The sequence below is a fragment of the Equus quagga genome, chromosome 6, assembly GCF_021613505.1.
Source record: "Equus quagga isolate Etosha38 chromosome 6, UCLA_HA_Equagga_1.0, whole genome shotgun sequence".
Lineage (NCBI taxonomy): Eukaryota > Metazoa > Chordata > Mammalia > Perissodactyla > Equidae > Equus > Equus quagga.
Window position 1 is genome coordinate 115,662,343 of NC_060272.1, and position 25,751 is coordinate 115,688,093.

General features: G+C 38.4%; 2 protein-coding genes across 4 annotated transcripts in view; both read right to left on the reverse strand.

Annotated features, from left to right (window-relative positions):
* Positions 1 to 1,467: 1,467 nt before the first annotated feature.
* On the reverse strand, positions 1,468 to 3,936 carry CER1 (cerberus 1, DAN family BMP antagonist). Its single transcript, XM_046663900.1, has 2 exons — positions 3,430 to 3,936; positions 1,468 to 1,782 (listed from the first exon to the last, which is right to left on the reverse strand). The coding sequence occupies exons 1-2, from the start codon at positions 3,934 to 3,936 to the stop codon at positions 1,468 to 1,470; spliced, it is 822 nt and encodes a 273-aa protein (XP_046519856.1).
* A 13,837-nt stretch (positions 3,937 to 17,773) lies between these two features.
* The window catches only part of FREM1 (FRAS1 related extracellular matrix 1), a 145,797-nt gene continuing 137,819 nt past the window's right edge, over positions 17,774 to 25,751 (reverse strand). For all 3 annotated transcript variants that reach the window (XM_046664862.1, XM_046664860.1, XM_046664861.1), the window contains 2 exons: positions 22,463 to 22,548; positions 17,774 to 20,634 (listed from right to left, as the gene is read on the reverse strand). In XM_046664862.1, coding sequence (XP_046520818.1) covers positions 20,435 to 20,634; positions 22,463 to 22,548 — 286 coding nt within the window. In that variant the 3' untranslated portion in view covers positions 17,774 to 20,434. The remainder of the gene's footprint in view (positions 20,635 to 22,462; positions 22,549 to 25,751) is intronic.

The following is a 25,751-nucleotide window of genomic DNA, read 5'->3' on the forward strand; positions in this document are numbered from 1 at the left end:
TGGAACACCAGGTTAGATGGTGTGATTAAAGAGGAATAGAATTTAAAAATATTGATGTCTTTTTTTTTTAAAAAAATCATTATTCTGGGAAATGGTTTTTTTGTGTATACTGAAAGTAAAGAGATCCAAATAAAATAATTTTTAAAGATGAATTTTTAAAGAATGATTATAGAAAAGGAAATATGGCTAGGGAAAACCAGTTCTGCACAATGTATGCATACAAATGAGTACAGACAGGAGAAATGTAATCACAGAAAGATAGTGATTAAATGACCTTAACAGAAAGCTGTTTGAAGTGTCAGAAGAAACACTTGGGCCATTGTCATTAGCCTCTGAAGCCATTTCAGAAATGCTACTAGCTAGGTGACCTCCACATAGTGCCTTTCAATTATGAGACAGACAAAATAAATAAGGAAAAAATATAAGACAATTGAATGCCATGACATTTCCCAGAATGTTTCATACACTAAAATTTAATACATTAACGTATTCAGAATATCTTCAGGACTTGCAATTGCAGCATTTGAAGAATAAAATTTGTAATCCCAGGTTCTAGTAGTAAAAAACAGTCCTCCAAACGCAGAACCCATACTTGCTACCTAATCCAAAATGCGTGTGGATAAAGGATTTCACTGTAAATTGTTTCAATGTTAAATCCTTTGCATTTTATTTAATTTGACCTCTACTGGCATTCCTTGGTCACTTTTGTTAGCATCTCTGGTTGACCTTTAACCCAGGAAAGGATCATGGACTTTTCCTTGACCATAATACAGGTACTTGTTTAGCCACAGATGATCGTTTCTGGTCCCCCTGTAAACCACTAAAAGTAACGTCAATGTTCCCTCTTCAAAGCCGAAGACCCAACATTATGAACTTTATATGAAGAGTATCAAAAGTAAGGAGGTAACCAAACAACTTACTGCTTACATCTATGAAGCTACTTAATCATTCGATACAAATCAAATCAAACACTGCCTGACATGCAAAGGCAGCTACAAGTATGAGGAATCTTTTCTAAAAATACGTCCCCCGTCCTTTTTTCCTGATGCTTTGACAAGCTATTAAAAAAAGCCCAATTTTACGTCCTAGTTTATTTCTTTTCCTTCTTCAGATGGCTTTTACCAAAACTTGGAGACAATAGATCATGGAATATTAGTAGTGGAGAGGACTTTAGCAATCAACTACTTCAAGTCCCTCATTTCCAGGAGAAAAAGTTGAGGTGGAGAAAACTTTTCTACTTGTTAGCTTGTTAGCATCCTATGGCCAGTTAGTGGCAGAGCCAAGACTAGATCCCAAATGTGTACTGATAATCGGATGAATACCATTTCCTCTAAATTGTTCTATCTTACTACTTTTTAAACCACCTTCCCTTAAAATATTATGGACCCACTAAACATTTCCAGACTGAATAATCAGCAACTTTGCCATTGTGGTTTTGCTTTTCAAAAGTAACAGTGGGATAGCTTTTTAAGTTGAAAATCCTGGGATAAAGGGATCCTGGGCATGAAATTCTGCCTGGGAGCCTGCCTGTAGGAGGTGTCCATGCTCGTGCTCCATCTTCACCTTGCACTGGCACTCCTCCACCAGCATCACCACCTTGACCACGGGGGCAAGGCCAGTGCAGTTCAGCTGCAAGTGCATCGTGGTGAACTTGGCAGGCAAGCAGTGGAAGCAGAAGGTATGGGGGTGCTGAGCAGCTCCAGGAGAACGAACAGACGCACACTTCCCAAAGCAAAGGTTGTTCTGTACAACTACTTTCTCACAGTCTTCATGGCTGATAGTCTAAAAGGCAAGCACATCTCCATTAAATTATCTTGAGTCATTTCATTAACACATATGATGCAAAAGCTATAGACTGTAAGTCTGAGGATAATTTAGACTGAAATTTCAAAACCTTTTCAATTTTGGATATTTTGCAATATCTAAGTAATGGTATCTACAAGGGCACAGAGTGACCAGAAATCTTATCTAGTTGGATGTTACCAGATGAAAAAATTCGAATGGCTAGCTTCTTAGCTTCTTATATAAGTAATGTGCCATATCTTTGTATTCCTTACAGTTCATTGTGCATAATAGATTCTCAATACGTGTTTGTTCAGCTGCTCAGAGAATAGATCAGAACATCAAGAGTTTAATTCTATCCTACTTTTCAGGGCCTATCATACATTCAGATTTAGGAAGCTGCATGGAACAAGGTTGCAACACATATGCCTGCGGATCCTTATGCATTACATCACTTTTGCCTCTCCCATAACCCTATACACCTAGCTCCAAGCGCACTTCAAAATATATGAGTCAAACACCTTAAATTTAATTTAATTAGCAATAGAATTCAAAATAAGAGTTTCAAAGGAAATTTGATTGCATGATTCTTAGGAGCAATTTTCTAATTGCATACGGCCAACAAAGCAGTCATTCTTATTTGATATTTGACTTGTCATTGTTACACATCCTTGCCTTTTCAGGCAGAATACTTAACTGACCTGCACAGTCAATTACTTTATAATACTGCCTGCTTAATTGGGCAGCCTTATTGGACTGTAAAATTTTACTCTACCCTGTGTTGCTTTTGGTTGAGTATCTTCATGTGTTAAGGGCCTGATGCAATTTCTCAATTTTAATTTAAGATTTGGAATGTGGGGGTTGCCAGGGCTGACTGGGGGAAGCAGATATGGAGTGCCCCTTCATGTTAACAGTGTAGGATCAATCACAATAACCACAAATCAGCCAGTGCAATATGAATTAGGAGACAGGCATTTCTAACAAGAGGAAAGGTGATTTTGCACTGAGATTATTTTTTGGAAGTTTATGAGAAAGTAAGTTGAATCAAATCACTTTTGCTGTTGTAATACTAGAAATGATATGGCAACTTCTGCCTGACAATGTCAACATATTTGATAGAACTTTGAAGTAGTTAGGAATGAAATACAGGGGTTAAGACCACCATGCAGTTGTACGGGAGTGTTTGGGGATGGGTCCAATTATTCCAACTTCTCTACAGATGGAGTCGACTTACTCATCCTTATCCTAATAAAGTGTAGAGATAGAGCTAGAGAGAAGTTCTGGCAATTGCTGTAAATTCCCAGTTTCCTCAATGAAGGTACAGTCTTACTCATCTCTCTGGATAGATCACCCCTAACATAAAAATAAGTCAAGAAATCCCCATAAAACCAAGCTCTGTGTCATAAATATGAATGATTACAATATTGGCGGTACCATCATACTATTTTTGCAGCATTTCCAGAATACCAAGAGTCAATGGAAAGTTTAGAAGGCAATTTGGTATGTTTTGCCAAATCCTATGATGAGTGCCAGAGGACCAAATCTGAGAGTTAGGCTTCTGGCAGCATCTTCTCCTACTCTCCACCTACCTCAGCTCTCCATCCCCTTCCTGCAAACCCTGGTCCCCTCTCCCCCAGGGACACATACCTGGCTGAAGGGCACTGTTCTACAGGTCTCCTGATGCACTTCATGGCTTTTGATGGGCAAGATGATCCCCTGAGAAGCCGGACTCATTCTGAACATGAAGTGGTGCCAGAATTTTTTGGCTTCTTCCCGAAGAGGAGATTTCTTCACTTGCATCCCATCCTTTGGCTGAGTGGGGGCATGCAGCCCAGGTGGGAAGTTCTCACTGATCAAGTCATGAGGTGGGTGCACTTCTTTCTCAGGTTTCTTCCAGAACCTTCCAAACCTGGAGAGCATCTTCTCTCTCTGCCTCTGGCCTTCCCCTGCAGTGCTGGCACCTATCAGGTGTGGCACTGCAACAAACAGATCTGGCTTTTCCTCTGCTTCCTCGTGGTTGCCCACGGGGAGCTCTCTGCGATTCCTTTCTAGGAGCACGAGAGAAGCAGACCTCGGACTCTGGCGGCCAGCCCAGTGCCGTGCAGCCTTCCCTAGAGGCAGGAGCACCAGCAGCTGAAGTAAGAGGAGATGCATGCTGTCGGGGGCCCACACTTCTTTGAGATTCACAGATGGCAAGGCGCAAAAAGGAGGCTCACTCTCTGCAGGACTATGAACAAGGAGATCCTATATATAGATACCTGCCTTGTGGGATGGGAAGGCAGGTGGTCAGTAGCCAGGCAGGGTAAACACATTTATTGTTTGCTTGGATTATGTAGTGCTAATGGTGTCCTGCCTTCACTTTGGTTTTGTGTATTTTAGAAGGCCCCAGTGAAAGCCTGGGACCCAGGGGGTAATTAGCTGACACTTTATTGTCTGAGACTGAAAGAGCAGTATTAGCAAAAACAACACATTCTTTGCCGGGATTTCCCATCACTGCTCTTAGAAGAAGGACCAGAGTCAGCTAACATTTGCGGTGCATCTGCTTTGTGCTGGGATAGAATAGATGAGATGTGTTTTTATGAGAGAAGTGTGTCAGACAAAACTAGAGGCATATATTTAGCAAAATCCCAGGTCTTTAGGCTCTTCTCACACACACTCACACACACACACACACACAAACACACTCACGGGAGTGGTCAAAGAAGTATATCAAAATTGTGTGGAAGGGAAAGGAAGAAATAGAAGGATGTTAACTTTGGTGAGCAGAGGACTCTCCATTTACTTAGATGTGGTTGGGGTTGTAGATTTTTGTATTGTAACAGAGTAAAGGGAATATATCCTCCTTCTCCACACATGGAAACTCACAATTCGCAAGTTAATCCCCTCACCTTAAGAATCAAATACTTGGTGCTAAATTTCACAACTGGTGGGTCATCAGATAAACTCTTTCAATTGTTCACAAATTTCTCAACAGGATCCTAAGTAATAGTCAGCTCATCAGTCTTCAGTGAGGATGGGGAACTGTCTCCCTCAAGCCGCCCTATTGATTTTTTTCCTTTCTCTAAACAAAGAGCCAGACTTGAGAACGTGGATTCTAAGAACCAGATTTGATAGCTCTGGGCATGAAGCTGGCTGGTCAATTCTTTACCTTAGAGAATCCACACCATCTTTTTTATTCTGTAGCAATTGATGACGAGGTTAAATAAAGATGGAGACAAGCATATTTCTTCAGGATCAAAGGAAAACTTGTTAGGTGACTCTCATTCAAAAATGTTATAAATTGATGTGGATCAAGGCAGCCCCAGGGAGAGAAGCCCAAGGCGTCTGGCTTACATGCTGATCTATATCATCCTCTGGGAAGCACAGGACATCCTGACTTGATTGTATCTAAAGTTGTAAGACCACACAATAACCAGACCCCACCTGCACTGATACCATTTTAATGACTTTTGTACGTGATCTTTCTTTGTCTAGTAAAAATAAGTCACATACTCATGCCTTATAAATTTAGCCCTAACCCTCAACACATTGCAGCTCTTCACTGCCCGTGGGTCCTGCCCCCATGCTATTCTCTGAATAAAGGAGCGCTACTACCAGACCTTGAGAGTTCAAGAAATCTTTCTTTCGACTCCTCAGCTCACCAAGCCCACGTCATAAATCAGGCAAGGATATGAGAAAGAAACACATCTAAGGGCCAGCCCAGTGGTGCAGTGGTTAAGTTGGCACGTTCTGCTTCAATGGCCTGGGATTTCCAGGTTCAGATCCTGGGTGCAAATCTATGCACTACCTGTCAAGCCATGCTGTGGCAGGCATCCCACATAAAATAGAGGTAGATGGGCATGCATGCTAGCTCAGGGCTAGTCTTCCTCAGCAAAAAAAAAAAAAAAAAAAAAAAGGAAAGAAAAAAAGAAAGAAACATATTAGAAAACTGAAACTCCAGAATTGAGACCAATCGACTTTCCACACCATTTGGACAGTATTTTCATTGGGAATCGATCCAATACTTGCTTATATTTCTCCTCTTTCAACTTAATCACCTTATTCCTTGCTTTCAGTAACATACATAATCCTAGAACATGTCCTCTTTTTTTTTTTCAGTACTGATTAAGCTTTCTTCCCAAGAAGTGACCCATTAGAATCTTTTTTCCAGACACTTGTGTTCTTTTTAATCGTCATGTCTGATTTCTGTGAGATAAAACCTCAAGTGAGTTCCTTTACCTACAATAATGCACTATTTTATAATGCACCACTTTTTCAGAATTCTATCAAAAGAGATATATTTTACTTGAACCAAATAGCCATAGAACCTGTGCTACTATTAATGACGGTAGAGCTGAGTCATACTAAATGAGCATTACTATTTTTCATATTGTTTTAATTGCCTGCTGTTTGAATTTCTTAATTCCCCTCGGCCACCCAAGGCAATAGGCTTTCCAGAGCTGACCACTCTGCCCCTTGATTATAAATATAGTATGGACCCAGCTCTGATATATTTCCTGATCCTTTTTAAACTCCACATTTAGTGCCTGAAGTTCCATTGCCATCGATGAGAGTATCCAGCATTTCCCCAAAGGGAAGACTATTCCAAGGATTCCAGGCGGGGTCTCAGGTTGCTCGTCTCTGAACATAGGATGCAATTCAAATAATTTCTGTTGAATTAAAATTTGTAGCAGACTCACTTTGGAGGCCAGGCTAGATCTAGAAGATGATAGAAAATGATACGAACTTGGCTCCTGCCCTCCAGCAGGTTGCATCGTCTAGTGGAATCATACATTTCATAACTTTATTATATTAGCTGTAGGGATGTCACTTATTCATTTGTAACTTTTTTTTAGTCCTAAACTCCTCTTCTTCTGATCCCAATTTTGCTGTTTATAAATGTCATTTAAAAACTACTCGTGGAGAATTTCCTTTTGCTGTTCTGTCATTCCTGTTGAGAAAATGTGCAAATATCTTGAAGGGTAAATATAGCAAAATAAAGCCTTCTGTGATGAGAACTATGGTCCCTAAGTATGGCTTTTACAGCTAAGGGCAGATGACGTTCGCCTTTCACCACTGTGTCCTTTCATCAAGCCTAAAGCTATGTATATGATATGCTCTATTTACTTTTAAGAACATAGACAAACATTTTGGAGCTTTCAGCAAAAGCTTGCTGCCTCTTGGGTCTCCGGTGATACAGGCATCTAGTTACCTCTCAGTGTGAATGAAGCCAAATGGAGCTGGGTGCGGAGAGGGCCTCCAGTCACAGCAGGAAGCCTGTGTATGGAGAGAGCCCCACAAATTGTTGGTCCTTAGTACCAAATGCCACAGTGAAAGGCAGGCCTGAGCCTACATGACCCCAAGCCTGCTAAGTCCACTTCCTGGGACAACGTCAGGCCTTTGTGAGAGCCAGAGGGGCCAATCTCATAATCCATTCCAATTTACAATTCAGTCTCAGCACGACCTGAACTCTCTGATTTCAACCTGACCTGGTTTTCCTAGGCACTAAGATGTCCTCAAGACCAGATAGAGCTCCCAGTGTGCTGTGAGAGGACAGTAACAGCTACGTCTTCTGTCCCTCTTATGAATCTCAGAAGGGAGCTAAAGAGTGGTCTCGTGTGCTCTGAGGTAAAACAGAGAGGCTAAGATCTTTCCTGAAAACCCTGGATCTAAACCCACAAAAGGTGAGAGGCAGTGTTGGGGTAGGAGGTGGGCACTGGAGTTAAACTTAAAGACAGAAAAGGGAGTTTGGGTTGATGAATTTGTGGAAGGAATCTGTTTAGGGCACATCCATTGCCTCACAACTACCTCTCTCTTCAAAATATGGAATAGCAATAGTGTCATGGGAGTTTAGACTATTTAAAACAAACAAACAAACAAAACAAGGCAGAATCGTTCTTTTCTTTTCCAAAACACAGGAAAGAGGGCAAGTTAGGGTTAGTGGTTTCCACCTAAACCTTTTAACATGATTCAGTTTGGTAAATTATTCAAAGTGTAGAACTCTCCCCCCACTGCACTCCCCTCCCTGCCACTTTCTGTGGAAAGAGCACATGAGGAAGGACCTCACTCCCCAAAGCTGCTCACTTATTGGACTCATTGATGCATTCATCCACACAGCATGTATTTGAGTGCCAACTCTGTGCTAGGTCCTGGGAGTAAAATGGTGAGGGTCCAGGCCCAGTGGAGTTTGCGGTCTAGAAGGAGAGTCTGGTTTATTCAACATAAGTTACACAAAGAAAACCTAGGCAGCACCATTCCTGTACTAATCAGAGACTTTCCAGTAGATCCAAATCCCAAAGGCACTGTGCACTGCCACATTGTGTTTCTGCTAATTTTATTCAATAAATATTTGTTGAGTGCAAGGAAGTGCAATAGATGTGTGATAATTTTCTTTTATTTTTGATTAGGTAATAAATATAGGTAAGAACAAAATTCAAATAACACAAAAAGTTGTGCAATGAAAGACAAATCTTCTTCTTACCTCCCAGGCTTCCTGTCCTGCCATGGAGGCAATCACTGGAATCAACTTCTTTATATTCAATCTTTTTAAGTTGTCACCTGTTATGGGCCAAATTGTGACCCCCAAAATCCGTATGTTGAAGTCTTAATCCTCAGTACCTCGGAATGTGACTGTATTTGAAGATAGGGCCTTTAAAGAGGTAATTAGGTTAAAATGAGGCCGTTAGAGTAGGTCCTAATCCAAGAAAACCGATGTCTTCACAAGAAAAGGAGATTAAGACAAAGACACACACAGAGGAAACACCGTTTGAAGACACAAGGAGAAGACAGCAGTCTACAAGCCAAGGAAAGAGCCCTCAGAAGGAAACAATCTTACCGACGTCTTGATCTTGGACTTCCAGCGTCCAGGACTGTGAGAAAATAAATTTCTATTGTTTAAGCCCCCCAGTCTGTGGTCCTTTGTTATGGTGGCCCAACAGACCAATTCATCCCTTGAAGAGAACAAAATGTGTAGCCAATAGAGAAGGACAAAGATTAAATGGCATAGCATGCCACAAAAATTCCCCATTTCCACTTTTAGGCACTGATCCCTGAATTCCCTTTTAAGGTCAGATTATTCTGTTCACAGTGTCAGTGTTCTTATTGTTCTCTGTCCAAAACACTCCCACACTATGGAGACGCATTTTATTTTTTGCAACTGAGGATGTGTCTATTACTGTGTACAAGTTACGGATAATACCTAAATGTGACTAGTGAACTTCTTATCAAGATTGCAGAGGGGGCTCCTGCCAATCTGAGAAGTAGGCCAAGGCGGCTGAGGTGACTTCTCCGTGTGCCCTGCCATCCATCCATCCCCCACTGCCCACAGCCTCTATGTATGGCCAGCCCAGGATGCCTTCACTGGTGCTAAACCTGTGTCGTGCTTCTTCTTTTCCATCCTTAAAGTTTACCTTGATCATTTTTCATTCTGCAGAAAGCTGCTCTCAGAGAGAGTAATGTAACTGGAAGTAACTCTGGACTTGAAGCCAGAAAAACTTTATCCGATTCCTGGCTCTGCCTTACAGCTTGTAAAATACATGATCTCAGGTATTTAACTTCATGTCCATAAGCCTTGCCAGGGACAATACCAGCTGCCCTGTCTTCCTTACCTGGCTCATTGCCTTTTTTGTTTTTACTCCTCATCCTATTACCCTGGGTGACTTCAGCGTCCACATGGATGCGTCTGACCAATAACATGCCATCAGTATTACATGATGTCCCATTCAAACCCCTGGTAGAAATCTGATGACCCCGCTCCAACTGGTCTCCCCATCCCCATCACATTCTGACCCCTGTTATTACCAGGAATTGCTCCACCTCTAAACTGTGAATTTCACATTCTACTCTCTTGTGACATGCTGTTCTATCAGTTCTCTCACTCAGTTGTGCCTACAGCATCTGTTTTCTGCTTTATCCTTGCAATAGCACTACCACAATTGTCGTTAAATAATTATCTGTGTCAACATTTGTTTAACATCTGTCTCCACTTTAGATTTTAAAGTCCCTGAAAGCAGGGGCTATGTCTTTCTTAGTCACCATCTCAGGCCCTGGAACAGTTTTTTCCATGTAGTAGATGCTCAAAAATATTGTTTAAAAATAAAGGAATGTATGAGTGAATATTTAGAATTCTCTGGTCTTCACTTCCTTCCCTATCTGGCTTGGTTTCATGGCCCATCACTTAAAACTTTTGCAGGATTGCCAACTCCCTTGCTCTTTTTTCCTTTTCTTGCACCCATTTAGTAAAATTTCACCCCTGGAAATACCCAGCTGTTCACTTTCCCTTGGCCACACCTGGGCTGTGGAATGCAGAGATGATGACAAAATGGCAAAAACTGAGTCTATACAAATTAACTATCTCCCATCTTAACAGAACCCTCAGTTCTGCCCAACAATCTTTCTGATTACTCTAGTCAACTCTCTCTTCATTTTCCATATAGATTATTTAAAAATCTTCTCTGATTATCTCAAACCTTTGTTCTGCCTCTTTCCTCATTTTCAATAAATGACCTCACCCCTTCTTCCACAAAGAAAGATCAAAGCCATCAGATGAGAGAGCTTCCTCCCAAATGGAAGAGTTTCCTCCCATTTGACCATCACACCATACCAATTCACTCCTCCTTTCCAATCTGCCCTTGGAATTCCATCCTTTCCAACCTAGTTTAACGAGTAGTCTCCTCCCGTATCATCAAACTCCCTTCACTCCAGTGGCTGCCCCCCATCAGCATTTGTAAAATGTTTGCTTGTTTTGAATCATTTTCAAATGTCTCGATTTAATAAAAGGTTTCAGGTTCTGCACTTCGGCGTTGTCTTCTGCCTTCACAGGCAAATTTTGGGAAGAATTATCCAAACCCATTCTCCACTTTCTCATATCCTCTGACATACCACCTCACTGAAGTCTAGCTTTTTGCTCCAGCACTCCTTTAAATCTTTCTTCCCAGGATCAATCATCCATGCCTTCTTGTAGCAATTGGAACTCGGCAGCATTTTACTCATTTCTCATTAATTTGGTCCTAAATAAAATGGAGAAAGAAAGGGAGGTCAGAGTGGGAGAAAGAGCCATGAGAATCCTAAAGTATTAAGCTACAAGAACAGACCTGCCATCCAGCCAGCTCTCTAGATAGTAGAGGATTTTTACAAGGAAACCAGCTCACTCGTAACACCAGGATTTGTTTGGGGCTCCAGAAGCCAGGTCCCTTCTTTACTCTGCCATTTAGTGCTTCCTCAAACTTGGTTTAATTTGGGTGCACAAATGTCATCCTATCCAGGGAATGAAGGCTCCTCCAAGGCTGGGTCTGTGTTTGCTGGAAACTGCACTGTCAGCAACTTTGACAACAGGGATTTTTGTTTAAAGCATCTTTCTGTTTCTTTCCCATTCCTGGCTCCTCGCTCGGCACTTTGGAAGTTAATGAATATTCGTTTTAACATACCAAATCCAACAAAAATGTGGGCAGAAACTTCTGACACAGGTCCTTATTGTGCTTTGCTTTCTAAGAGGTATCTCTCTGTCCTGGAGAACTTATCCTTAATTCTCTGTGTTTAGACCCTGTTTTAAAATCAAATTTCCACTGGATCTGGGAAGACTCAGAATAAACCTTTCTTTATTTCCCAGCATGGCTCAGTCTCAGAGTAGGTCTTTGAACTTTGTCCTACCAGACACAGTTCCCAGGCAAGTCTCTCCTGGAGAATAATTACACTCCTAGAAAAGGTAACTCATGCCAGAGGACTCTATGTGTGTTAGGTAACTTTATGTAGCTTGTAAATTGTTTTCCTCCCTTTGGAAGATGGGGGTAACGTATCACCAACAGAAGTGAGTGTAGGGGACATCCGTCTGAAAACCATTCTCCCACTAGCCACCTTGCCAGTTTCTGCTTATACAATGCAGACAGCTTGGGGGAACCATATTGTCCCTATAAGCTCATAACACATGGACAAATGATTAAAAACACATGGAAAAGAGTTCCGTGGCTAAACTAAAATTCAGATGGGAATGGAAAATCAACTTGCAAAGCTTTCAACTGACTCGGGGCCAAATGTAGGACAGAATGCAAGGAGAAGTTGCCAAAAGGGAGGGAAGTTGGAGAAAGAAGCAAGTCCCGGATAGGAAACCTAAAACAATGACACCTTGTATTGACAGTTCTCTCTAAGTCTCTCCAAGAGTAGGCACCAAAATCAACTCTGGAAATATTAAGACCATCATTTCATGAAAGATTTTAGACAGATTTATATTTTCTACCCTCTATAAATAAAGGTTGGCTTGATTCTTTTGGCACCATCTACGCAGAAACATAATGTTAAGTATCTGTAACATAAATATTAAAATATTACACACTTTTCCCTCCAAGGTGTGGGAATTAAATAACAAGGTGGCATGAGACAAACTGTGAAAAATCACGACAATAAAATGCAAAAGCAAAGCAGAACTTTCCAACCAAGCTTGCCTTCTGTTGTGCACCTGACCCTGGGCCCAAGTTTGCCATAAAGCTGGGTAGGCTTTAGTCATATCTGCAAAAGTTAAAATCCTGGTTCAAATCTGAAACTCTAAGAAGCCTGTTATTTGCAGCTAGTCACTAAAATGATCCGATTCTGACAGGTAGGAACTATGGAGACAAGAAGGTGATTTACTAGGAGCCAAGCTCTGCTAGTCTTCCACTGGGAAACACCTTTCTCTCTGTTTAGCACCATTTAAGTCTTCATGTGTTCATCTGGGGGCATGGTGAATCCTCAACACTTGCAATAAGTGTGTTCCTTAAATACTGAAGGCAAAAAAACTTTTGAAAGTGTGGCTGCATGGAGGAGCTATTCTTAGAAAATAACTATCACCCACGTCCTTAGCCAACAATCTTTCAGCAAAGCAATCCTTTCTGTCACGTGGAAAACTATCCCCTAACTTGTCTCTCTTTATGATGAGAGTCGTGTATCATAGATCACGTCTGAAAGCAAGACATACGGGGTTTTAAAAAGGGTTTCCCTGGTCATCTGAATTTCTCCCCAAACTGGAAACGTGTCCATGTTCAACACAAATATTCTAACATGCAGGAAAGTTCTTACTTGTAACATGGAACTTTAGAACCCTCCCATGTCACTCTCCCACCCCCAGCTCCTGCTTGGTTGCTTCCTGGTGAGGAAGAGCGCTGTTTGAAATTGTCATCCTCTTCCAAGTACTTTGCATCACACACACACACACACGCACGCACTTTACAGCTTTTAGAAAGACATCTTTATTGAGTGCCAACTATGTCCCAGGCGTATTCTTTATAGTTTCACATTTAGTTTTCACAACAATTTTTCCAGGAAGTTATTGTTATCCCCACTTTATAGGTGAGAAACCTAAGTTTAGGGAATTTAAGATGCACAGCTGGTAAGTGGTGGAATTGAGACATAAACCCACCTCACGTTTTTCTCCCCTGTCAGTGTGTCTATTGCAATGTAGCTGTTAAAATGGTCATACATTATTTTATATTCTGCTATTTTAAATTAACATTACGATAGAATTATAATTTTAATGGAGGTAATATAATATTCCATTAAGCATTCTTCCGTCATTAGATATTTAAATCATATAATTTTGTTCCAATTTTTTATTGCCCCTGAAATAAAGATATCTTCATGCATAGAGTTTTTATTTTCCTTTGAAAATTTTCCATTATGTAGAAATTATTTTGTTTCTCTTTCTTTAAACAGGTTTATTCAAGTATAATCGACATACAATATACAATACGTATTTAACGTGTACAATTTGATAATTTTAGATATCTATATGCATCTGTGAAACTATTACTACAATCAAGATAGTGAACACATCCGTCACTCTCAAAAGTCTCCTTGCATCCCTTTGTGATCCCTTCTCCTGCCCGTTCCTGTCCTCCTCTCCCATTCCCAGGTAAATCCCTATTTGTTTTCTGTTACTATAGATTAGTTTGCACTTTCTAGGATTTTCTATGAATGGAGTACATACACATTATGTATTTTATTTTGTCAGGCTTCTTTCACTCAATGTAAGCATTTTGAGAATCATCCATGTTGTTGTATCAATATCTCATTTGTTTTTATTCCTGAATAGCAGTTCATTGTGAGGATATACTATAATTTGTTCATCCATTCACATAACAATGGACATTTGGTTGTTTACAGTCTTGGCTGTTACGAGTAAAGCTGCCATTGAACATTCATGTCTAAGTATTCGAATGGAAATAGGCATTCTTTTCTCTTAGGTAAATACCTAGGAGTGGAATGGTTGGATCATATGGTGGGTATATGTTGAACTTTTTAAGAAACCACCAATTTTTTTTCCAAAGTGGTTGGACTATTTTATATTTCCACCAGCAGTGTATGAGGGTTCCAGGTCCTTCACATCCTTGCTAACACTTGGTATGGTCAGTCTTTTAAATTTTAGCCATTTTAATAGCTGTATAATACTATTTCATTGTGACTTTAATTTACAATTCCCTAAGGACTAATGATTAATATGTTGACATATTCTCATGTACTTATTTGCCATCCATATAACTTCTTTGGTGAAGTATCCGTTGAAATCTTCTGCCTATTTAAAAAAATTTTTATTATTGATTTTTAGGGCATTTTTTTTCCAATATGGTCTGGATACAAGTCCTTTATCAGATATACGTAGAGTAAATATTCTCTCCCAGTGTGTGGCTTGTCATTCGCTTGACAGTGTCTTGGCCAAGATGTATTTTCCTTTTGTGTATATTGTTGGATTTGAATTGGTAAAATTTTGTTTAGACTTTTTCCATCTGTATTCATGAGAGATATTGATCTGTAATTTTCTTATAATATTTTTGTATGGTTTGGTATCAGAGTAACACTGGCCTCATAGAATGACTTAAAAAGTATTCCTTTATCTGCAATTTTCTGGATGAGTTTTGTAGAATTGATACTATTTCTTCCTTAAATATTTCTAGAATTCAATAGTGAAGCTATCTGAACCTGGAATTTTCTTTTTGAGAAAGTTTTAAAATATAAATTCAATTTCTGTAATAGAGGATTTCTTCATTACCTTTTTTTATTGAGCTTTGATAGTTTGTGTCTTTCAAGGAATTTGTTCATTTCATTTAAGTTGTGTATTGGCGCAAGCTGTTTATGATATTCCCTTGTTATTTTAGTAGGATGTATTCTATAGATTCTATAGAATGAGAAGTGTTGTCACTTCTCATTCCTGATATTGGTAATCTGTGTCCTCTCTCATTTTTCCTAATCAGTCTGGTTAAAAATTTGCCTATTTTATTGACCTCAAAGAACAAGCTTTTGGTTTCATTGGTTTCCTCTATTGCTCTTCTGGGGTTTTTTTCCATTAATTTCTCCTCTATTTTTTATTTCCTTATTTCTGCTTTCTTTTTTTTCTAGTGTCTTAAGGTGGAAGCTGAAGTGATGACCTTTCTTCCTTTCTATATAGGCGTGTAATGCTATAAAATTTCCCCCAGTACTGCTTTAATGGCATTCCACAAACTTTGATACGTTGTGTTTTCAGTTTTATTCAGTTCACTCTACTTTCTAAATTCCCCTCTGATTTCTTCCTTAGCCCATGAGTTAAAGAAGTCTATAATTTAGTTTCCAAACACTTAGGGATTTTCTAGAGATATTTCCATGATTGATTTCTAATTTAATTCTCTTGTGACCAGAGAACATATTTTGTATGACTTGCATCCTCTCAAATTTATCAAGACTCATTTTATGTCCCAGAATATGGTCTGTCCTGGCAAATGTTCCATGTCTACTTGAAAGGAATGGACATATATTCTGCTGTTGTTGGGTGGAATGTTCTATAAAAATCAGTTATGTTAATTTGGTTAACAATGTCCACACTTCTATATCCTTACTGATTTCCTGCCTACTTGTTCTATCAATTATTGAGAGAGGGTTAGTATTAACATTTCTGACTGTAATTATAGATTTGTCAGTTTCTACTTGCAGTGCTATCGTTTTTGCTTCATGTATTTTTAAACTTTGTTATTAGATACATAAATGTTTAGGATTATTATGTCCTCTTGATGTATTGACTCCCTTAAACTATAAAATAACCTTCTTTATCCTCGGTAATAGTCTTTGCTCTAAAATCTACTCTGATATCTATATAGCCACTCCAGCTTTCTTTTGATAGTTTTAGGATGGTATATCTTTTCCCATATTTCTTCTATAGGGTAACTTGGGATTGACTGCCTTCGGGAAGCGAAAATACAGATGGGGATAGAAGCAAAAGGTGAACTCATGCTTCATTGCTCGGAAAAAGTATTGTGGGGTTACCATAAGGCTTTTAATGGAAGTGTTGGTTGATTTTTTGTTCCTTTCTGTCTTAAGATAAACTAAACTTTATTGCCTAGCAGAATACAAGACCTATAAAAACTGTTCAAAATGAACAGTTATATGTGTAAGTTATGAGGATAGTATATTCATTTCCTGCATGATCCTGTTCTAAAGACTTGTAAAATTAACTTTAAGAAAATCATGGCATTCTGGACATTACAGACATCCAGACACATTCTAGCATAAGTAACAGTTCTCCCGTGATTGATGGGGAGAAAGAGGAGAAAGACCAATAAAGCAGTACTGTAAATTTAAAAATATATCCAATTGGCATTCCCTTCCCTTTAACCAACTATTTAAGCAAATAAACGAAAACCTGGGTGAGACATGGGGCAAAGACTGGAAAAAGTATCTTGGATGAGTCAGAAAAAAACACAGCAAATATATCAACCCATTTATAGCTTTCTAAAATAAAGTTTTATATGGTGATTTTTAATGGCTTTTTTTATTGAGATATACTTCTTATAACATAAATTCACCATTTAAAAGTATACATGTGAGTGGTTTTTAGTATATTTATTATGTTGTGCAACCATCACTACAATCTAATTCCAGAACATTTTTATCCCCTCATAAAGAAACCCTGTACCTATTAGTAGTTAGTCCCAATTTCCCCTCCCCCCCCCCACCCCCTGGCAACCACTAATCTACTTTCTGTCTTTACAGATTTTCCTATTCTGGACATTTCGTATAAATGGAATTATTCAATACGTGGCCTTGCACATCCATCTTCTTTCACTTACAATATTTTCAACTATATGGTGGATTTTATCATACTCATCATTCAGAGATATTTTACTTGAATATAATAAAACCCATTGCTCAGAGTGGTAATAGATACGGGAATAATTGGAGGAGGTCCAGCCTACAATTTGGAAGACCCTGGTTCTAGTGCTGGTTTCATCCCACTTTAACTTCTGAGGACTTTGGTCTCTTCTGCTGTATAAGGATGTTAGATGAGATGATATCAAAAGTCTCTTTTGCTCTTTCTGTTACTCCAGGAATCTCAAAAACAGAGAGACACACACTGCTTGTCTTTTTGGAAAAAAATATTTATTGCAAAATCAATTAACTATATTTGAAAACTTTAGTTCCTAACTTGATCTGGAGACAGGAAATTTGGGACAGCTGCTATCAACAACACTTTGACCTGATTATAAACTCAGGAAGTTAACACCAACTTCTTTATCAGGAAGAAATATAACAAAAGAAAGCCTGAGCTCTTTGCACCGGTGTGTGTTTTCCTCCAATTCTGAAAAGGGATAATGTAATCAATGGTTTCCACTGTGACTTCCTCCCTGATAAAAAGCTCCATGCTTAAAATAAGTATTAGAAAGTTGCATATATGGCACTATGCATTTATACTTTTATTTTCCTATCTCATTCACTACAATACCTCCATATCTAGAACAATGTCAGGAGCAGGGTTGGTACTCCATATTCTATATTTGTTGAATGAATAGGTGGATGGATGGGTGGGTGGGTGGATGGATAAAAGTCATGTAATTAAAGGCCGATCTAAACAGCAAAGATTAAAAAAAACTACGTTGAGTTTTCTTTTCCATCTCTTCTTACAATGGTAGAATCATTGAAACCTAAAATGCATGTGTCCCCAGGAAAATTATAAGATGTTAAAAACCAAAAGAACAGAGGCTCAGAACTAGAGATAAGTTTATTTTATTAATTTTCATACAACACTAGATACAGTACATTTAACATGCTGCTTTGTTGCAGAAATTAATCAGCACCAGTTTATGGTTTAAATTACACAGAACCATAGTGTTAATGAAAATATGTGCATATTCTTTTTGGCTGTATTAAAAATAAGAAAAAACAAAAACATCAAAACTATCACTTGGTTCATTTTAACCACTCCTTAGAAGGAGTTGAAATTATTATTATATGTTTTTTAAGTTTATTTTTAGCAAATATATGATGTATATTTGTTAAAGATCAAACATCAGAAGATTCTGAAAAGCTACACACTATTTAGCCGGGTTGACACCCTTGGATAAAATGGAACTTTTCCTGAAACAGTATCCAAGTCTGGGGAGAAGAGTTGGATGGCATTCACGTCCTTTTTTCTGCTCCCCTCCTTCTTAGCTACCATCAGTCCCCATCTCTTCCTGCTCAATTCTTCTCTCCTCTCTCCTCTCCTATAATCTCCCATTCTCATTCGACTCATTGCTCCATTTCCTTCCTTCCTGCTCTCACTAGAATCTGAAGGGTGACAGTGACCGTTCAAGTGGAGGGAAACACGACACATTTACTTCTTGACGCCCTGACTCAAAGCCCAATCATAAGAAAGAAATGAAGGGCATGGTAAACATTGTCCAGCATCCAAACTTGCCTGAATTTTTATTCGTATCTTCTTTCAATGATGAATACTTTCATGATCAGGAATATTTTTAAATATTCTTCTAGTATTTCTACTTGCTATAAAAATCAAAATATTCTCTTTTTGGGCTACCATTTGCAATTACATTTAAATACTATTGTCATTGCAGAAATCTATAATAAAACCTACCATGCTGATCAGGTTCTATATAGTACCATGGTTCTGGATTTCCAGCTTTAAATACTTAATATAGTTCTAGAGTTCCAGTAGGGAGGAGTGACCCCCAAATTCCTCATTCCTTGAACTTATACTTTCCCTCCTAGGATGTAACCTCTTAGGTAAACATCTCTTCTCATCTGGCATCCCACCTTTCCACACTGCAGAGCCAGCGAATCAGAAGGGGTTGGAACTGCTATGGAGGATGGGTTTTGCATCTTTTGATTGAACATCAGAGACTGCTGTGTCATCCAGGAGACCTGCATATTGTACTGGTCCAGAGCTTACTTGTGATATCTAAGGTTGGGAGCCTCTTGACTCCACAGTGATGCTTAAATTTAAGTAGAAAGTAGAGTCTAAAGCTTACCCCAACCTCTCTTTGTAAATACTTTATTAATCAAAATCTTGATAAATGAGCAGAAATAAAACAAGCTTGTCATGTTTTTAAATTTCTTCAGTCTTTTTTAGTTTCACTCAAGGTATTATGATAATGAAACCTGCACCAAAGCTTTGGTCTACTTGGCAGCCCCATTCTGATTCTGAAATTACCCTGGTGCCCATATAGCAAGTTACATTTGGCACAACTATATTTTTCAGTGATTATGAAAAGAGGAAAATTATGAGTAACAATTTCAGAAATAAATTTCTAATTTCCTGTAATTAAACCCTGATTTCAGAAGGGAGTTCTTGTAAGCCTGCAAATATACTTCGCTGCTGCAAAATGTTTCACTCAGCTGACATTACAAATGAATAAATTACCTTTACATTAGAGAATCAAGTTAACATGGCATTTCTACAAATATTAAAAGATTTAAGGACTAAAAATTGTATCAAAATCCATTCTGAGAATACAAGCTTTCAAGGCTCTGTTTTCAGTATTATTTTTTTTGTTCATCAGCATAGTTCATTGGGACACTTCTGAAGAAGCAGTATTTTTCTTCCATATGTTAACAATCATTCATATATACTCTTAATTCCAAATATCCTTGAGAAATGCTAGTTAGTACTATAAACATGAATGAGGAGAGAGGCTTATATTACTTCAAATTTCTCACTATTCTGTAAGGCCAGGGCAACCCAATCATGAGCTTTGCAAACGTACGATGCTAACATTCTTTTGGGAAAAGGAGATCTGTCTCATGGGTAGTGATGGGTAGATCTCTGAAGGACAGGTAGCCCCTGAATTCTTACCTGAACTAGAGATTTACAGATGAGCTTCCATCTGCAAGATTCTTCCATCTAAAGCCTTCCTTTTTCACCACAGAGAATTCTCCTTTTTATCCAGAGCCTCTAATCTCAGGTTTCACATTTAAAAGGGCTGCAAAGGGACAAAGCAACCCTTCGCAGTCCAGCTTTGATTTAATGAACTGGTAGGGTTAGCTTCAGACTGAAGTGATAGAAGCACTTGCAATATAGATTTCAAAATGGACGCATTTGAGGTGTTGAGACAAAAAAAAAAATCCAAGGACCATGAAATGGGTACTGACTGAGATTTGGAGTGGGGTCGGTGTGGGCATCTTCTGGAATCGGCAAATCGTGTATCTTATAATATTTGAGGCATTTATTTTGAAAGGCATTGAGGTGCAAGAATTGTATCACTTTCTCTAAGAAACGCTTGTTTATCCAACTTCCTGGAACTATTCATCTGTGCTCCTTTTTCACTAGATAGAATCACTCATACACTATGATAAAAAACTGTACCAAGTCAATCATGACTCCTTGTTTTCTCTTAAGCAATATGCACAAATCCTGTAAATAAATAGGTGAGATATCTCAAGCGGACACCTGTAAGGCTAGTGACATTTAGGGTTTCCTGGAGCATACATAATTGTGACGCTTGCCTTTCCTACAGTTCTTTGTCTGCCATTTCCCTTGTCTTTGAACCAAAACACAGTTCTTTCCAGACTTTGAATGTTGAGGGGGCCCTCTCCTCCAGTTGGTGAAGGTGACAGTTTCGCCACCGATCCACTCCCAGTGGCCAGCACGCGCTCTGTCATTCAAACCTAACGTGAACCAAAACAATATGTCAAATGATTTTATTACATTTATACTTGGACATCATATCAGTCTATTGTTCTAAGCTCAATAACCACATGCAAACATGGGCCTAGGTTCTAAAACACAGACTAGGAACTGGAAATCCTGTAAGACACACTTAAGAGCATAAGGCTTTGGGTCAGGCAGATCCGAATCCAAACCCTAGCTCTACCACTCGCTAGCTGAGCATTTTGGGGCAGGCTTCTTAAGCATCCTGAGTTTTAGTTTCCTCATTTAAGAAATGGGCATAAAAATAGTATATCTAGGGCTGTTATGAGGATTAAATAAAATAATCCATATAAAGCTTATACATATCTAAGTGTTTAAAACAGCAGCTTTATTGTTCCTATTACCCTTCAGGCAGAAGTATCCCAGGGAGACAGATACACTCTTTTCTATTCTTCTTCATTATTTAAATGTCTTGCTTTTCATATTTGAAAGTAACGTACTATGTATTATTTTTAGTCTGGAGCTTAAGATTTTTTTCAGTCTACTACAATCCCAATAAAAAGCAGCTTTTCGACTTGCCTCTCTACTCCCACTGGGAATTTTTGCAACTTATACTTAAATGTTATAAAGCTCTTGTAATTTTTCTTAAAGAAATATTCCTCCTCCTCCCTTTCTTTCATAATAGAAATGAGAATAAAATGAGAAAAGAATCCCTTGCATGATCTGACATCTCCCAAACCAGATTTGACTGTGAAAACAGTCTTAGTTTCATAGCATACTACCTTCTCCCAACTGATTCTCAGTCAATGTTTTTAGGTAGAATGAAATGAAATACTTTTGGTTAAAAATAACCTATCTTCTTCTGGACAGTTTCATGAACTATTGATCACGTGATGCTGTGCCGTGAGATAGAGCCTTGTGGGGATACAGCCTTGAGATCAGTCATTGCGGGTGCAGGGAACACAGCCTCCAGCCTCAACTTAATACTCTAGAAATCTCCGAATTCAGAGACTGACTATCACAGAGCTTTGAGAAGCCAAAAGTGGGTTTATTAGAGTTCCCTCAAATACAATACCTTTAAGGAGAGATGGTGAGAACATTAACTTTGATGGGCCCTGAGAAGTCTATTTCTAAAGTGGCTTCAAAATATTTGTATTATTAAAATTGTAGAAAACATCAAAGCTTCAGAGAATAAGCAACAAAATTACAATCACCTATTCTTCTCATGTGGAGGCAAAATATTTCTAATTGTTTGGCATATTTCTTTTGATATATATATGTACATGTATATGTATGGATTATATATGTATAAATCACATGTAAACAAACTTATTTTTTATTCTAAATTATTTCATGCTTCATATAGCTGTGGATTCTGCTTTTTTACTTAGCACCTTGCCACTAATGCCAGAACATTGCATATTTTATATATAATATGCAGCCAACATGTATTTATTGAATGAATCAATAAACATGAGGCATTTTGCCATGCCTTTAATATTTAATGCCTTACAAAGCATTAAATATAAAATATTCCTTCATATGGCTATACTATAATTTATTTGACCATCCCCTATTTATAGCTATTTCTAATTTTTTACTGTTAGAAATATCATTTGTTGAGCTCTCTTACTTATAAATCTGACCACATCTCTTATTATTTCTTTGAGGTAGACATCTCAAAATGAAAGTATTGTGTCAAAAGGTTTAAGATGAGTTTTAAAACATGGACAGTCTACCATCTAACCATTGCTTGTAACCGTAAGTCACAATCATTTGGCCCATGGGAGGTTGACGCCACCTTCACGTTCCTGCCTCGCTCCTCAGGGCAGCACAGATACTTGCCTATCCAAAAGGACTTTCTTCCACTGATGCTCCAGAGCCATCGCATGTGCTGCCTGGAGAGTACAGTTACAAGGCTGCCCAGGTGACTACATACAAACAAACAGACATGAGAGCATCAGTGACAAGGAGTTTAACATTTCTGCTGATAAGAAATACATAACGGAAATAAAAATCAGTTTAAACTAGATACGTAGCAAGAACTTTCCAAGATTTTAATACTCTAGTTTTTTACTTTAATGAGCATCTTCAGGGTTTGGGTAGGGGACAGCAAAGAAATTGAGATTTTATTATAATATGTCAGCTTTTTTTCTTTCGTTCTTTCTTTCTTTCTTTTTTTTTTTTTGCTGAGGAAGATTAGCTCTGAGCTAACATCTGTTGCCAATCTTCCTCATTTTTTTTTTGAGGAAGATTAGTCCTGAGCTAAGATCTATGCCAATCTCCCTCTACTTTATATGTGAGTTGCCACCACAGCATGGCTGACAACTGGCATAGGTCCACGTCTGGGATCCAAACCCACAAACCTGGGCCACTGAAGCAGAACGTGCTGAATTTAACCACTATGCCATGGGGCCAGCCCCTATAGTATCTGGGCTTTAAACCACAAATTCAATAGGTTTTAAACATCTTTGGAAAGTCAGCAACTGCCTACTTATAGAGATCAATTACTTAATGCCAAAATGTTACTCTTCTCACAGAAGTTTATTTCTAAACAGGATAAATTTGGCAATTATCCAGTTAATTCGATCAGTAAGATAACCCAAACTATTCATTTTGGTGTGTTTTGTCAAATACCCCAATAATTGTGACCCTTTCACCATACTCAGTGAAAAGAGCACGACATCACTGTCAAAACTTCATATGTTGTGTAGAAGTTAAAACACCTGTTCTTACAAACATATATAAATATTTTCCCTAAAATAGAATTCTTTATGAATTATTTTTACAGCTAGCTGAATTATTCCTATAAGCAATATTTGATGGTGTCTAACTCTGAGTAATGCTCATTAAAAGCTCTTTTAAAATGCTTTAAGGAGCCTGCCTGGTGGCATAGTGGTTAAGTTCATGTGCTCCACTTCAGCAGCCAGGGGTTTGCAGGTTCAGATCCTGGGCACAGACCTACACACTGTTCATCAAGCCACACTGTGGCAGCATCCCACATATAAAATAGAGGAAGATTGCCACAGATGTTAGCTCAGGGCCAAGCTTCCTCACAAAAAAAAGTTATAAAAAGCCAATAGGCAATTCTTTTTTTCTTTTCTTCTTTTTGAACACAGAAACTTTCAAACAAAAAACAAATAAATTCATGATGATCTTCGTGCCTGGTTAATATCCATTGACATTAAAAAAGTAGGAAACAAAATTAATAATATTTGCATAAATTTAGACAACTGTTGAATTGATTTTTATTCATTTTGCCTGTGTCTTTCCAAACTTCAGATCCATTTCTCTGCTTTTCCAGATTACACAGAGTGAACATAATTTATCCATTTCTTAATGATTTTTCCCCACTAATACAGTACTTGACTGTTCTTTAATGCAGTGGTGAGTCCAGACCTTCTGAGATATGAAAGCCTCTTTACCTCTTCTCTGAATGGCCTCAGGCTGCTGCATTTGGGTTTTGTGACTTGGCTCTGACCTCATTATTTACTGTCAACTCCTGTCTGACAGTTACAGCAGATATGATAGCTCATCTTCTCCCCGCCCCCCATCCAATATGGTGACTCTAATGTGCTGAGGGTTTAGAACGCAGAATATCAAATGTGTGTTAAATGTAGGCTGAGGGAGGGCTTGAGGGGCTGCCCCAGTAAATATGGCGCATGGACAGAGTGGGAGAGACCTGGGTTCCACTTCCTGTTCTGCCCCAAATTCTCCTACAGATGCAACTTGGCAGCCTCAACTCCATCATCAGAAAGTAACAGGTTTACTCAAGGATATTTAACATCAACTCCTGCTTTAAGATTCTTGAAACTACCTTTAAAACAGACTTTGTAAAATCCATTTTAGCTAGTCAAGTACAAGTTCGATTTCCTTTTTGACTCTCCGAGAAGTGAAAAATTCCAAAAACGCAAGATGGGAAAATAGCTGTGTTTAGAATAAGTAAAATGTTAGACCATAGTTATTTATAGAAGAACTATTCAGGCATTTGTAGGCAGTTGATTATTTTATAAAAATATCATCCCTTTTCTTTTATGCCCATATACATATAAAATACAGTAGATGTAATTATTTTTATATCTATATAGATATAAATAGATATAGATATAAAAATAAAATATAGAGACATACGCATACAAGTAAGAATCTTTTGACAGTTCTGAAATTTGAAGGCATTCAAAGCATAGTATTAAAAACAGAGACCTTAATTTATCTAGTTACAGAAATAAACATCCACTTCTTTGAAATTTTTTGATTAAGTATAGATCCATTTCAGAGTAACTCTTTAAGGATAGGCCAGCAGGGGTCCCAGACACTCCTGTGGGACAACAGAATGGTTTCATAGATAATGATCTATAATAATAGAATTACCAAATGTACAATGACTGCCTAAGGAAATGAGCAGATGAGATTACAATATGCAAATTCAAGAAATACCTAATCTAGGAGTCTGGCTCCTCTAGGTTAGAAAAATAATAAAACACCAATGGAGAGGAAAAGAGATTGGAGATAAAGATTGAGTTGAGTTAGCAATCTGATTAGGGACAAGGGATAAAGTAAAATTTGCTGTTCTTCCTGAAACGTGGGTGCTGCGAAGGATCCTCTGTCAAGGATCTTGAGGTAGCAAGGGAGCCCGAGGAAATATAGCTCAGAATCTAATAATGGTTCCTGAGACCAAATCAAAAACATACTAGACGCATATTAATTCTAATTATAGAATCTAAACCCATCTCCTAAATACTTCATGAGAAGGTAAATATCCAGGTTATAAAATGTTGCAACTATGAATTGAATATCACAGAAGCAATCACTAATCCCCAGAGGAATATCCATTTTTCAAACAAAGGGGTTGGAGAAGAAAAGGACAAAATGAACCCAAAAACTAATGGGTGAAGAAGCAGAGAGGCCCATAAGATGAATGAAAACATGTTGAATGGGGGGAGAGGGCTTGGAGTTCAGAGAAAAATTATGCTGAAGAGGTGACCTTGCCACCTCAAAATGTTCCTCTTAGAATGACTGAACCAAAAGAATATGGAAATCTTTTATTTTTCTTTTAGTTTACTTTTAATCTCTGCTAGACATTTTCTGAAATGCCTGGAACTAATATTAACTGTTCTTGGGGTAGTGATTCTTG